The 14,343-nt window shown below is 45.4% G+C and overlaps 1 protein-coding gene across 1 annotated transcript in view; it reads left to right on the plus strand.

The window, feature by feature from the left end:
- Positions 1-14,047, plus strand: part of TTC4 (tetratricopeptide repeat domain 4) — a 29,942-nt gene extending 15,895 nt beyond the window's left edge. Inside the window, exons 7-10 of the mRNA XM_003921523.3 lie at positions 1,129-1,343; positions 3,431-3,512; positions 7,317-7,399; positions 11,555-14,047. Coding sequence (XP_003921572.1) covers positions 1,129-1,343; positions 3,431-3,512; positions 7,317-7,399; positions 11,555-11,657 — 483 coding nt within the window. The 3' untranslated portion in view covers positions 11,658-14,047. The remainder of the gene's footprint in view (positions 1-1,128; positions 1,344-3,430; positions 3,513-7,316; positions 7,400-11,554) is intronic.
- The last annotated feature ends 296 nt before the right edge of the window (positions 14,048-14,343 follow it).

The following is a 14,343-nucleotide window of genomic DNA, read 5'->3' on the forward strand; positions in this document are numbered from 1 at the left end:
TTAACAGTGCATGAGCCATGTATTCTGTATTTTACTAATGGCTTAAGGGACGAGTCAGCAAACTGCAGCCATTGGAACACAGCCCTGCCTATTTGTTTATGTACTTCTTATGGCTGTTTTCACACTACAGTGGCAGAGTTGGGTAGTTCATTTTGACAGAGACCATTGTCCAGAACTCTTAAAATATTTCTTATCTAATACTTTAAGAAAAAGTTTGCCAACCTGCAATTTAGGGAATATCATCAAATCTAATTTTGATTGCATGTCATTTCCCCTCACGTGCTAACCTTAGGAACCCCTGCACACATACGTAAGAGGTAACCCTATTATTTCAGACCCTTGATTTATGCCCATTTCTAAGAGACAGTCAAGAATCAGTCAGTGCACATTCTTTCTAGTATATTCCATGTCCCAGCTAAACTGAAGCATTTGACATTTCTGTACAGGCTTCCTTCTTGATCTTTTCTATGCTTTTGCACATGCTGCTCCTTGGAGTGGAATGTTCTTCCTCCCTTCTAGGTGCCCCTCCCTTCCAACTTCCCTGCTTTTAAAAGTCATTGTTCAAGGCCTAGCATAGCTCAATCACCTCCAGCCCCCAGGCTGAATTAATTATTCCATAGTCTGCAGTTCCACAGTTCTGCTTCTTACTTTATATTGTCATATTTCCATAGCTGTCTCACCACTTGATATTGAGCAGAGGCTTGACAGCAGGTAACCATGTCTAGTTCTCTGTGACACGGGGTCCAGCACAAGATAGATGCCCAATGAAAGTGAGTTAAATAAGTGTTACCTACTATGTGCCAGGCCTCAGGCATAATGAAGATGGATTATGTGTAGAGCTGGCCCTCAGGGAGCTCGCATTGTTGTGGTTCGTTTTTTTAACTTTTGGTGTATTAAAGTTAGTTGGCCATGTTCATTCAGGGTACAGATGGAGAAAATTAAATGAAAACTAAAGTTAGTTGTGCAGCCTAGACGATATAGTGAAACTCCATCTCTATAAAAAATAAAAATAAATATAAAAAAAATTAGCCAGGTTTTTTTTTTTTTTTTTTTTAATTTCAGTAAAATGGGTTTGCATCTTCCCACACAGTAAGGTGTGCATTATGTGTGTTTCTGTCTTCAATCCAGGCTAGGAATATCAGGCTCTCTGAAGGTGTCTGTGAGGATGAAGATTCAGCCTCAGAAGGTCTAGGTGAGCTTTTCCTGGATGGGCTTAGCTCTGAGAACCCCCATGGAGCCAGGCTGAGTCTAGATGACCAGGGCAGGCTGAGCTGGCCTGTGCTCTTTCTGTACCCGGAGTATGCCCAGTCGGACTTCATCTCTGCTTTTCATGAGGACTCCAGGTACTGACTTGCCCAGGAGCCCTCTACTTTTGCTTGCATGCTTTCTCTGTTTTGTGGCAGTAGGACCAGTGGGTTTTTGGTTGAGAAGGGAAGATAATAGTTTATAGGGTTTCACACAATATGGCTTGATAATAACCTCTCTATCCTGTAGCTGACTGAACCTTGACTAACTAGGTTTGCAACGACAGACAAAAGTCTCATCGTCATGCCGCAGTGTTGTGTTTGCCAAAGAGTGGTACATGTCACTGGTGAAATATGAAGTCATTTCAGGCAGTACATGCATAGTAATTTAAGTGAATATTAGAAAAAAATATAGAGGCCGGGTGCTGTGGCTCACATCTGCAATCCCAGCACTTTGGGAGGCCAAGTTGGGTGGATTACTTGAGGCCAGGAGTTTGAGACCAGCATGGCCAACATGGTGAAACCCTGTCTCTACTAAAAATAAAAAAAATTATCCAGGCATCTGTAATCTCAGCTACTCAGGAGGCTGAGGCATGAGAATTGCTTGAACCTGGGAGGTGGAGGTTGCAGTGAGCTGAGATTGCACCACCATACTCCAGCCTGGGCGACAGAGCAAGACTCTGTCTCAAATATATATACATATATATAAAACTAGCCAACTTAATTGGTGATTTCATAAGGTTAATACATAGAATGAAGCTAAGTGTAAGAAAGTATTTTTGTAATTTTTTTTTTTTTTTTTTTTTTTTTTGAGACCAGGTTTCACTCTGTCACCCAGGCTGGAGTGCATTGGTGTGATTATGGCTCATCACAGCCTCCATCTCCCAGGCTCAGGTGATCCTCCTCCCTCAGCCTCTCAAGTAGCTGGAATCACAGGTGAACACCACCACATCTGGATAATTTTTAAATTCTTTGGTAGACACAGAATCTCTTTATGTTGCCAGCCTTGTCTTGAACTCCTGGGCTCAAATGAGCCTCCCACATTGGTCTCTGAAAGTGCTGGAATTAAATAGGCGTGAGCCAGAAATGTTTTTTTTTTTTTTTTTTTTTTTTTTTTTTTGAGATGGAGTTTCGCTCTTGTTACCCAGGCTGGAGTGCAATGGCACGATCTCGGCTCACTGCAACCTCCGCCTCCTGGGTTCAGGCAATTCTCCTGCCTCAGCCTCCTGAGTAGCTGGGATTACAGGCACGCGCCACCATGCCCGACGAATTTTTTGCATTTTTAGTAGAGACGGGGTTTCATCATGTTGACCAGGTTGGTCTCGATCTCTTGACCTTGTGATCCACCCGCCTCGGCCTCCCCAGAAATGTTTTTAAGCCTGAATCGGTTTTTAAAAAATTATGTCTGCCAAGCATGGTGGCTCATGCCTGTAATTCCAGCACTTTGGGAAGCCAAGGCAGGCGGATCACTTGAGACCAGGAGTTCAAGACCAAGCTGGCCAACATGGCAAAATCCTGTGTCTACTAAAAATATAAAAAAATTAGCCAGGTGTGGTGATGCATGCCTGTAGTCCCAGTTGCCTGGAGGCTGAGGCATGAGAATAGCTTGAACCTGGGAGATGGAGGTTGCAGTGAGCAGAGATTGTGCCAGTGCACTGCAGTCTGTGTGACAGAGTGAGACTTTGTCTCAAGAAAAAAAAAGAGAGAGAATATTCTGTCAGTCAGGTGCTGTGGCTCACATCTGTAATCCCAATACTTTGGGAGGCTGAGGCTGGAAGATCATTTGAGCCCAGGAGTTTAAGACCATCCTGGGTAACATAGTGAGACCCCCTGTCTCTATAAAAAAAGAAAAAAAGCCAGGCATGGTGGCATGTGCCTGTAGTCCCAGCTATGCAGGAGGCTGAGGTAGAGGAATTGCTTGAGCCCGGGAAGTCGAGGCTACAGTGAGCTGTTGTCACTAGCCAGGGTGACAGAGCGAGACCCAGTCTTCCCCAAAAAAAGAAAGAAAATTATGTCATAATAGGACAAGTGATACATATACACATTTTGGGTACTGCTGTGAAATGGGTTAAGCCTGCGTTTCATGTTTATACATTCTAGGTATCTCTGAATGAGTGTCTGGGGACTGATGTGGGAAAATAGATCATGAGTTATTGATACCCAGAAAGTACATGTTTTATCCTTAGGTTTATTGATCATCTAATGGTGATGTTTGGTGAAACACCCTCTTGGGACCTAGAGCAAAAATATTGCCCTGATAATTTGGAGGTAAGAGAACTTTTATTTCATTACTCTATGGAATTTTTTTTTTTTTTTTGCAGTGTGGGGGTGGGATGGGAAGGCTGGTAGAGTGGGTAGGAATTGACTGCTTTATTTTTTTGAAAATTATAGTAAAACATACATGACATAATATTTGCTATTTTGACCATCTTTAGGTATACAGTTCAGTGGCATTAAGTACATTCACATTGTTGTGCAACTATTACCACCTGCCATCTCCAAAACTTTTTCATAATCCCAAATTGAAACTCGAGTGTCTCGTATAAGTGGAATCATACAGTTTTTATGTCTGGCTTATTTCACTTAGCATAATGTCTTCAAGGTTCATACATATTGTAGCATGTGTCAGAATTTCCTTTTTTTTTTTTTTTTTTGTTTGAGACACAGTCTTGCTCTTTTACCCAGGCTGGAGTGCAGTGGTATGATCTCGGCTCACTGCAACCTCCGCCTCCCAGGTTCAAGCAATTCTCCTGCATCAGTCTCCTGAGTAGCTGGGATTACAGGCATCTGCCACCACACCCGGCTAATTTTTGTATTTTTAGTAGAGATGGGATTTCACCCTATTGGACAGGCTGGTCTAGAACTCCTAACCTCAAGTGATCCACTCCTCTCAGCCTACCAAAGTGCTGGGATTACAGGTGTAAGCCACCACGCCTGGCCAGATTTTTCTTTTTATTTATTTATTTTTAGTTTTTGAGACAGAATCTCGCTCTATCACCTAGGCTGAAGTGCAGATGATTCCAGATGATTGCAACTTCTGCCTCCCAGGTTCAAGTGATTCTCATGCCCCAGGCTCCTGAGTAGCTGGGATCACAGGCATGCACCACCATGCCTAGCTAATTTTTTTTTTTTGTATTTTTAGTAGAGATAGGGTTTTGCTATGTTGGCCAGGCTGGTCTCAAACTCCTGGCTTCAAGTGATCCACCTGCCTTGGCCTTCCAAAGTGCAGGGATTACAGGTGTGAGCCACCATGCCCAGCCAGAATTTCTTTCCTTTTTAAGGCCCAATAACATTCCATTGTTGGGATTTCTCAAATAAAAAAAAAATCACAATTTCCAGTATAAAGAATTATCTCTTTCTAATCATTTGAGAGTAAGACAGCAACTGATGTCCCATTACCCCTGAATACTAGTGTGTATTTTCTATACACAAGGACATTTTTGTTTATAATACCCATATAGCTATCAAAGCAGGAAATTTACATTATTTCACTCCTACCATTTAACCCTCAGACTCCATTTGGGTTTCACAAATTCTTTATAGCAAAAGGATTTTGTTCGGAATCACATACTGTATTTAGTGATCATGTCCCATTAGTCTCCTTCAGTATGGAAGAATTCCTCAGCTTTTCCTCCGTTTTTTTTTTTTTTTTCCTTAAAAAAATTTTTTTATTCATATTTTTGTGATCATGTGACTCAACTGCAGAACACTTCCTTTATCTTAACACCTTTGAAAATTACAGACCACTTATTTTGTGGAATGTCTGTTCGTATGGGTTTGTCTGATATTTCCTTCTGACTAGATTTGGATTATGTGTATTTGTTTGTTTGTTTGTTTGTTTTGAGATGGAGTTTTGCTCTTGTTGCCCAGGCTGAAGTGCAGTACCACAATCTTGGCTCACTGCAGCCCCTACCTCCCAGCTCCAAGTGATTCTCCTGCCTCAGCCTCCCGAATAGCTGGGATTACAGGCATCTGCCACCATGCCTGGCTAATTTTTTGTATTTTTAGTTGAGATGGAGTTTTGCCATGTTGGCCAGCCTGGTCTCGAACTCCTGACCTCAGATGATCCGCCTGCCTCGGCCTCCCAAAGTGTTGGGATTACAGGTGTGAGCCATTGCACCCGGCCTGGATTATGCATATTTGGCTGGAATATTACAGAAGTGATGCTGTATTCTCATTGCACTATCACGTGATCTCCACTTGCCCCATTACTGATGTTGTTCACTCTGATCACCTGATTGATTTGGGGTCTGCCAGCCTTCTCTACTGTACAGTTACTTTCTTATTTAATAAGTGTTTTATAGGGAGATCCTTTGAAATGGTGTAAATATCCCATTGCTCATCAGACCTTCAACATTTATTTATATTGGTGGATTTATAGTTTCTTGTTTTATTTAATGAGTTAGAATCTGAAACTATGATTGTTTCTTTTATGCTCGAAATATCCCAGATTTGGCCAGGGGAAATCTCTTCTAATTTGTTTCTGTGTCACTTTGGCTTGTGTCTATTTTTTAAGTGGTTGCTTTCTTACACAAGATGTTATAGGTTCAAATGTGCTTTCCTTGCCCCAGCTCTGGGAATCAGCTATTTTCCCCAAGGAGCCCTGTTTCTTTCTAGTGAAGCATGATATTTAGAAGCCAAGATCTCTGTGCAATAAGTGTATTGATTAATACAATGTGGGTAGAGAGGCAGGCTTACTGCCTCAATGCTTTCTCAGTGCCACAGCTGGGACGTGTGTCAGTGCCACAGCTGGCAGTGTGTGTGTGTGTAAAACCATGACATCTCATTGGTATCTCCAACTCTAATCCAATACCCACAGGATTTTTTTCTCCCTTTCTATATTTGCAATGATGACTATTCTTCTTCTTATTTATTTATTTATTTATTTTGAGACAGGGCCTAGCTGTGTTGCCCAGGCTGGAGTGCAGTGGTGAGATCTTAGCTCACTGCAGCCTCAACCTCCTGGGCTCGAATGATCCTCCCACCTCAGCTTCCCAAGTACCTGGGACCACAGGCATGTACCACCATGCCTTATTTTTATATTTTTAGTAGGGATGGGTTTTACCATATAGCCCAGGCTGGTCGTGAACTCTTGGGCTCAAGTGATCCACCCACCTCAGTCTCCCAAAGTATTCAGATTACAGGTATGAGCCACCATGCCCAGACTGACTTTATTATTCTTAATATGTTTATTTGTTTGATCAGTTCCCATCCTATCACTACTGGCCCCTCTCCCATGTGGAGCCTTCCTCACCCTACTTGGATTCCTGACTCCCCATGGTAGGCTGCCACCCCAGCGTGGGTGCCTTCCTCACCCTGCACAGACTCTGATATCCCGCACTGCTTAACCACCCTACACACGCTCCTCATCCTGTTTGTGCTCTTACCCACCGATAACAGGCCACCCCCTGCCATGAGTGGTCATCCTCCTCACCCTAGTTGAGCCTATATACTCCATATTAGTTCTCCCCATGCATGGATACCCTTTTCACCCCCCATGGGCTCTTGACACCCCACCCTAGGCATCCATCTTACAAGTGAATGCTTCTTCCCCTGCTCAGGCTGGCCCCCAGCATGGATGCCCTCCTCCACTGGTCCTGCTCTGACACCCTGGGCAGCTTGCTGTGCAGACGTCTTTCTCACCCTGCTTGGGCTATGACATCCTGTATGGACATCTTTCTTACCTTCCTCAGGCTCTTCCCCTGCTCTGAGCCACCATAGCTTTCTCCTTCACATACCTGGTGGCTTTAGTTGGAATTGTTAGGGAAGGGAAGGCTACATAGTCCTGGCCTTGAGTCTTGACTCCTCTGTTTACTAGCTGGGTAATGTTGGCAAGTTGTTCTCCGTCTCTGAGCCTTGGTTCTGTCTTTGGAAAATGGAACTGATAATAGTCTCTCTTACAGTGGCATGAGGAGGACTAAATGCAAAGCACCCGGCTATACAACTGTATAAGGGAAGCATTCAACTAGTAACCATTGCCATCTTTTTAATTTTCCCTGGGCTTAGCCTCAGCGTGCCTAAGGCTGCCGAAGTGTTTTATCTCTGACTCTTGCCCTTCTGTTAATCTTGCAGGTCTACTTTGAGGATGAGGACAGGGCAGAACTGTACCGGGTGCCTGCCAAGAGCACCTTGCTGCAGGTTCTACAGCACCACAGGTGAGTCACCTCATGGCGCTGAGTAGACTGGGGAAGATGCTCAGTGTATTAGTCCGTTTTCACACTGCTGATAATGACATACCTGAGACTGGGCAATTTACAAAGAACAGAGGTTTAATGGACTTACAGTTTCATGTGGCTAGGGAAGCCTCACAATCATGGCAGAAGGTAAGGAGGAGCAAGTCGCCTCTTACGTGGATGGCAGCAGGCAGAGAGAGAGCTTGTGCAGAAAAATTCCTCCTCTTTTTTTTTTTTTTTTGAGACGGAGTTTCGCTCTTGTTGCCCAGGCTGGAGTGCAGTAGCGCAGTCTCAGCTTACTGTAGCTTCCACCTCCTGGGTTCAAGTAATTCTCCTGCCTCAGCTTCCTAAGTAGCTGGGATTACAGGCATGTGCCACCATGCCCGGCTAATATTTGTGTTTTTGGTAGAGACAGGATTTCACCATGTTGGCTGGGCTGGTCTGGAACTCCTGACCTCAGATGATCCACCTGCCTTGGACTCCCAAACTGCTGGGATTACAGGCGTGAGCCACTGTTCCCAGCCAAAAACTCCGATTTTTAAAAGCATCAGATTTTGTGAGACTTAGTCACTATCATGGGAACAACACAGGAAAGACACACCCCCATGTTCAGTCATCTCCCACTGGGTTCCTCCTGTAACACATGGAAATCATGGGAGCTACAAGACGAGATTTGGGTGGGGATACAGAAACAAACCATATCACTCAGGCAATATCCCAGGAGTATAGTCAGGTTCTCATTCTACTGCTGATTGATTGCCTCATAATCCCCTCCCTTCTGCCCTGAGCACAACAGCCATGGAGACTGGCCTGGCCCTTTAAACTTAGCCATTGGTCAAACATGCTCTAGTGTGATGATAGCGCACTGCACCACAGCCAGGAGACTCCAGACCAGGGAAGATAAATGAGGCTGGTTGGAGAAGGGAAAAGCTGCCTGGCTTTTGTACATGTACATGAAGGCTGCTGTGATGGCCTTCCTTTTTTTTTTTTTTTTTTTTTTTCTTCGAGATGGAGTCTTGCTCTATCACCCACCCAAGCTGGAGTGCAGTGGTATGATCTTGGCTCACTGCAACCTCCACCTCCCAGGTCGAAGCAATTCTCCTGCCTCAGCTTCCTGAGTAGCTGGGATTACAGGCACCCACTACTACACCTGGCTAATTTTTGTATTTTTAATGGACTCGGAGTTTCACCATGTTGTCCGAGCTGGTCTCAAGCTCCTGACCTCAGGTGATCCACCCCTCTTGGCCTCCCAAAGTACTGGGCTTACAGGCATGAGCCACTGGATCCAGCCAGCTTCCTTCCTTTTCCTAATTGTACCCATACCTGTGCCTCCTGATACTGTTTCTTTTGTTTGTTTTTTCTTATTTTTAATTTTTAATTTTTTATATAGAGACAGGGTTTTACCATGTTAGCCAGGCTGGTCTTGAACTCCTGGGCTCAAGCAATCCACCTTCCTCACCCTCCCAAAGTGCTGGGATTAAAGGTTTGAGCCACCACATCCAATTAACATTTTTTTTTTGTTTTTTGAGATGGAGCCTTGCTCTGTCACCCAGGCTAGAGTGCAGTGGTGAGATCTTGGCTCACTGCAACTTCCACCTCCTGGGTTCAAGCAATTCTCCTGCTCAGCCTCCTGAGTAGCTGGGATTACAGGCATACACCACCATGCCTGGCGAATTTTTGTATTTCTAGTAGACAGGGGTTTTCGCTGTGTTGGCAAGGGTGTTCTTGAATCCTGACTTCAAGCCATCCACCGACTTCAGCTTCCCAAAGTGCTGAAATTACAGGTGTAAGCCACCACACCCAGCCCCTAAAAAAATTTTTTTTTTTATTATTTTTATGATAGAGACAGGGTGTCTTCTCCAGGGTGGTCTTGAACTCCTGGGCTCAAGCAGTCCTCCCGCCTCACCCTCCTAAGTAGCTGGGATATCTAGTGCATGCCATCATCGTGGCTCCTGATACTGTCATCTGAAGAGAGCATTGGCTCTTGAAGTCAGACCTGTTGTCATTTACTGGCTGCAGGACTGGCTAAGTACACACTGCCTCTCCGGGGCTGCCTCCTCATCTCTCGAATGGGAGTAATACTTGGCCCATACATTTCTCGGGTTATTTGAGAGCTAATGAGAGGCTAGGAGTTGAAGTGCTGTTGTGAACTACACAGGGCAGACCTGCTGTAGGAGGGCATCTTTATCATTAGCAGTGGCAGCAAGTGGGGTTTGGCAGTTGTCTCAGAGCAGCTGTGAGGTGTTCCCGGACTATAAGGGAATGCCCTCAGCAGATTTGCAAATTGACGCTTGGACTATTTTTCCTTAAGCTTTGAGCAAAGCAAAGCAGAGAGAAGCAGATGCTTTTGCACTTAAGCTAAAATTGCCCAATGTATTAGTGTAAAGAGAGTGGTTGGATGTGGTAGGAAATGAGGCTAGAAAGCTAAGTTAGGGCCATAAAGGAAGGCCTGAATGCCCTGCTAAGAAGCGTAAACGTTATCCTGATCATGGTGTACAGCAGGGTTGCTTTTTAAAAATTTAAAAGATTTAAAAGCTGTACAGAGTAGGCTGGGTATAGTGGTTCACACCTATAATTCCAGCACTTTGGGAGGCTGAGGATGATCACCTGAGCCCAGGAGTTAGAGATCATCCTGAGAAACATAGTGAGATCCTGTCTCTACAAAAGAAGTTTTTTTGAAAAATTGGCCAGGTTTGGTGATGTGCACCTGTAGTCCTAGGTACTTGGGAGGCTGAGGCAGGAAGATTACTTGAACCCAGCATTTTGAGGCTGCAGTGAGCTATGATCATACCACTGCACTGCAGCCTGGGTGATAGTGAGACCCTGTCTTCCCCACTCCCCCAGAAAAATTACAGAGTAAGAGTAAAGATTTGAAGTGTACTGTTCAATGGTAAGGCCTGAAGTAGGAGGAGGTGGATAAGAAGGGGTTTAGGAGGCAGATTGGATGGAGTGGGTGAAATGTTGACTGATGTGATGGGGGTGTCCAGCTAGTCTTAACGCCTTGGCTTTGGCTTGGTAGATAGGAAGGAAAGGTTTTTCGAGATCTGATTACTACCTTTTTTTTTTTTTTTTTTTTGAGACGGAGTTTCGCTCTTGTTACCCAGGCTGGAGTGCAGTGGCACGATCTCCTTTAGTGGTGTTTTTCTCTGGTCCCAAATCTTCCAGTTTGTGGACAAATTTTCAGCTGCTCATTTTCTCAGTTAGCAGATTACCCAGAATTCTTTAAAGGCTTGAGTTCTGCCCTACTCGGGAGAGTAGGAGAAATCTGAATAGAAAACAGACTGATGCTTGGAGGAAACCAATTTCATGCTTCTCAGAAAATGTAAATGCTGTTGGAAGTTGCTACCTTTAAAACTATTGCCATAGGCAAAAGGCTACGCAGGACTGGTTTCCGGCAACTTTAGACCCTAAACTGGGTGGAGCCACGAAATAGGCCCTCTGTCCCAAACCCAGTCCACTGAGTAATGCAGCACCCCTATCCCCGAAGGCCAAAGTCTTGCCTGCCTCTCCAGCCTGCCTCACTCCTTTTTCTTTGTGACCTAGCCAGCAAACCTTGTGGTTACTTGGTACCTCCTGGCTTTGGCTCCTCAACCCCCATCACAACCCCTTCTCCAAATTAAAGCCAAGTTCAGACATGGCATCTGCCAGGAAGACTTTTTTTATTTTCCTTCCCTGAAGAGGGAATCGTGCCTCCTTGGGATAGTGCTGTGCCTCACAAATGCTTCTGCAGTTGTGCCTTGCTGCCATTAATTGGTTCCTCATCTCCCTCCCCTCTAGGACTGAATTTAAGAACAAAGATGATGGTGTGTGTCTTTGTTTTTTAATCTCTGTGTTTTCAGCACAGGGCCTGGCTTAGCACTGAATGTTTAATGAAACTATGTTTTATAGTTTTATTTCAAATTTAGCCACAGACATGCATGATGCCGAAGAACTGGGCTAAAAGTTCTGGCTAGGTTGTAAGGATGAGAATGTCATGCTAATTTGCTAGATTTGTGAACAGCTAAATAACTGTGCTAAACTTGTGTTTTCATATTGACTCACATCCAAAGGCTCACCTTGAATGTTGTTAGGAAGATGGATGGATGATTAAGATTGTAATTCAATTAACGCCCTCTCTTTTAAATGTGTTCACGGCAGGTACTTTGTAAAAGCCCTGACACCAGCATTTTTGGTCTGTGTAAGATCCTCTCCTTTTTGCAAGAATTATCTCCGGGGGAGAAAGGTGCACCAGATAAGATGACTGAGTCAGGCCCCCTGGATCTCCTCCCTCACCTTCCTCTGCTGGGAACCTAGTACACCTGAATCAGCTGGACATACTGCTGGAGTCCAGTGCTTTATTTCTGTCAGCCGGGGATGGTCCTTCCTAGCATCACGGTGGGGAGGAGCCTCTGGCTTCCCCGAACTGCAGCCTCTCTGGCTGGTCTTCACTTTCCTCAGTTGATGTAAAACTCTGTCTTGGCCAGGACGTCCCTGGACTCCATCTAAAGGGATCATCTGCTGCAGTTACCACAGCAGCTGACCTGAGTGACACCCTGGTCTGTGGAGATGAATTCAGGATCCATGTTTCTGAACTTTTGTGGAGTTCGATACCTTAGAGAAGCTACCCCTCAAACTGCACATCTCCACACAAACAAACTGTGCATAGGATTCCAAGGCTTCAAGCTGAGAGACCCTGGTCTCAAGTTACTTCATGAGCACAGAAGGGAGCCAGGTAGGGTTGCTGTAGATGCCTCGAGGTGAAATGGGGGCAGAAATCCCTGCTCTGCATTTACAAAGACCGTGCAAACTGAGATCCCTGGTACCCGTAAAAAGACTGCCAGTTTTCTTCATCATTGCCACATGGAGGACTGTGACAGACTTGGACAGTGGCCTCTGAGTTCCTCTGCAGTTTTCACATTTTAGGATTTTATGTCTTTTAAACTGGAAAATCTTCTAGTGTGTCAGGCTGTTGTTATAGGGTATAGGAGTTTATCCATCCTGACCTGTAGCTGGAACTTCTTGCAGTGCCCACCCCATCCCCCCGGGAGAGTGTACTTCCTTGCTCCTGATGCAGAGGGATGTGAGCGGGCATGAGCTGTCCTGGGTCTGACAGAAGCCTGAAGAGCCATGCGTTGTTGGCCCATGCTCTTCCCTCTGCCGTGAGAACACGTTTTCCACAGAGGAGCCATTCCACAGAGCTGAGCTACAGCAGCTGGCCTGCAGCCACTGCGTATCACAGGAATCAGAGAGCAGTGTTTGCCATAGTAAGCAATGAGATTTGGGGATTGGTTGTTACTATAGCAGAGCTGACTAATACATCGGTAAACTAAAACCAGCTGCTGTCCTTAAAGTGGACTATTTGAGGCCGGGCACAGAGGCTCATGTCTTTAATCCCAGCACTTTGGGAGGCTGAGGCAGGTGGATCACCTGAGGTCAGGAGTTGGAGACCAGCTTGGCCAACGTAGTGAACCTCGTCACTACTAAAAATATAAAAATTAGTCAGGTATGGTGGCAGGCGTCTGTAATCCCAGCTACTTGGGAGGCTGAGGCAGGAGAATTGCTTGAACCCGGGAGGCAGAGGTTGCAGTGAGCTGAGATCGCACCACTGCACTCCAGCCTGGGAGATGAGCGAGACTCCATCTCAAAACAAAACAAAACAAAACAAAACAGTGTACTAATTTTGAGCTTTGCGTAGTGTGCCTCACTGTCTTTGAAAGAAAATTGGCTGTGGAATACTTACAAAGAACCATGCAGCTTCCAAGTGCTGGTCCCTGCCTATGGCCTGTGGCCAGGAAGCTGAAGTTCTTTGTAAGTATTCCATTCCTTCCTAAGCCTCGTTTTGGCCACTTTAGGGCCTGAGGACCAGGAGGCTGATGGACATGAGGTCTTCTGTGCATTCCCTACCATTAGACCTAGGAGAGGCAGAGAAAGTCATTTTAGGGATTGTTAGCACATAAGGATTAAACTTCCTTATATGTGAGGAAGTTTAATAATATCTCCTCAGAGGATTGTTTTGAGGATTAAATGGCTGGCACCTGGCACATAGTAGGTGCTTAGTAAGCATTGGTCGTTATGGGTACCAGGCACTTTTATAGCAGGAGTCCCTAGCCCCGGGGCATAGACTGGTACCAGTTCATGTCCTGTTAGGAATGAGGCCAGGCCGCACAGCAGTTGAGCGGCGGGTGGAAAGCATTACCACCCAAGCTCCACCTCCTGTCAGGTTAGTGGTGGCATTAGATTCTCATAGGAGCGCGAACCCAGCTGTGAACTGTGCACATGAGGGATCTAGGTTGTGTGCTCCTTGTGAGAATCTGATGCCTGATGATCTCAGGTGGAACAGTTTCATCCCAGAACCATCCTCCTCCCTGCCCTGTGGAAAAATGGTCTTCTACCAAACTGATCCCTGATGCCAAAAAAGTTGGGGACTGCTGCTCTATAGGACAACTCTGCCTAGGATGATTCTCCCCTAACTTGATCCCAGATGAGGAACTGCCATGGCTCTAAGGCCTCATGAAGGGTGGGCCTCTCCACAAGTGGACTCAGCCGTTAGGAGTCATCTCCCGAAATCCTGGATTCCAGAGGCATAGCCAGACTGAAAAGGGACCTGTGTCTTTATTTTTATTTTAAAAATTAAAAGATATGTTTTGTAGAGATGGGGTCTCCCACTGTTGCCAAGGCTGGTCTCAAACTCCTGGTCTCAAGTGATCTTCCCACCTCAGCCTCCCAAGGCATTGGGATTAAAGGCATAAGCCACTGTCCTGTCCTTGCCTGTTTTTGAGTGCCCTGGATAGAAGGCAAGAGCCTTAGGTCCTGCTGACAGGGCCAGTGCCCAGGGACTGCCTAATCCTAGCAAGTCCCCACCCTCCCTGGGCCTTGGTTTTTCTATCTAAACAATGGGAACAATATACTAGAAAGTACTGCATCCTGTAAGGCTTATTATTCCTTTT

Source organism: Saimiri boliviensis, chromosome 11, assembly GCF_048565385.1.
Source record: "Saimiri boliviensis isolate mSaiBol1 chromosome 11, mSaiBol1.pri, whole genome shotgun sequence".
Lineage (NCBI taxonomy): Eukaryota > Metazoa > Chordata > Mammalia > Primates > Cebidae > Saimiri > Saimiri boliviensis.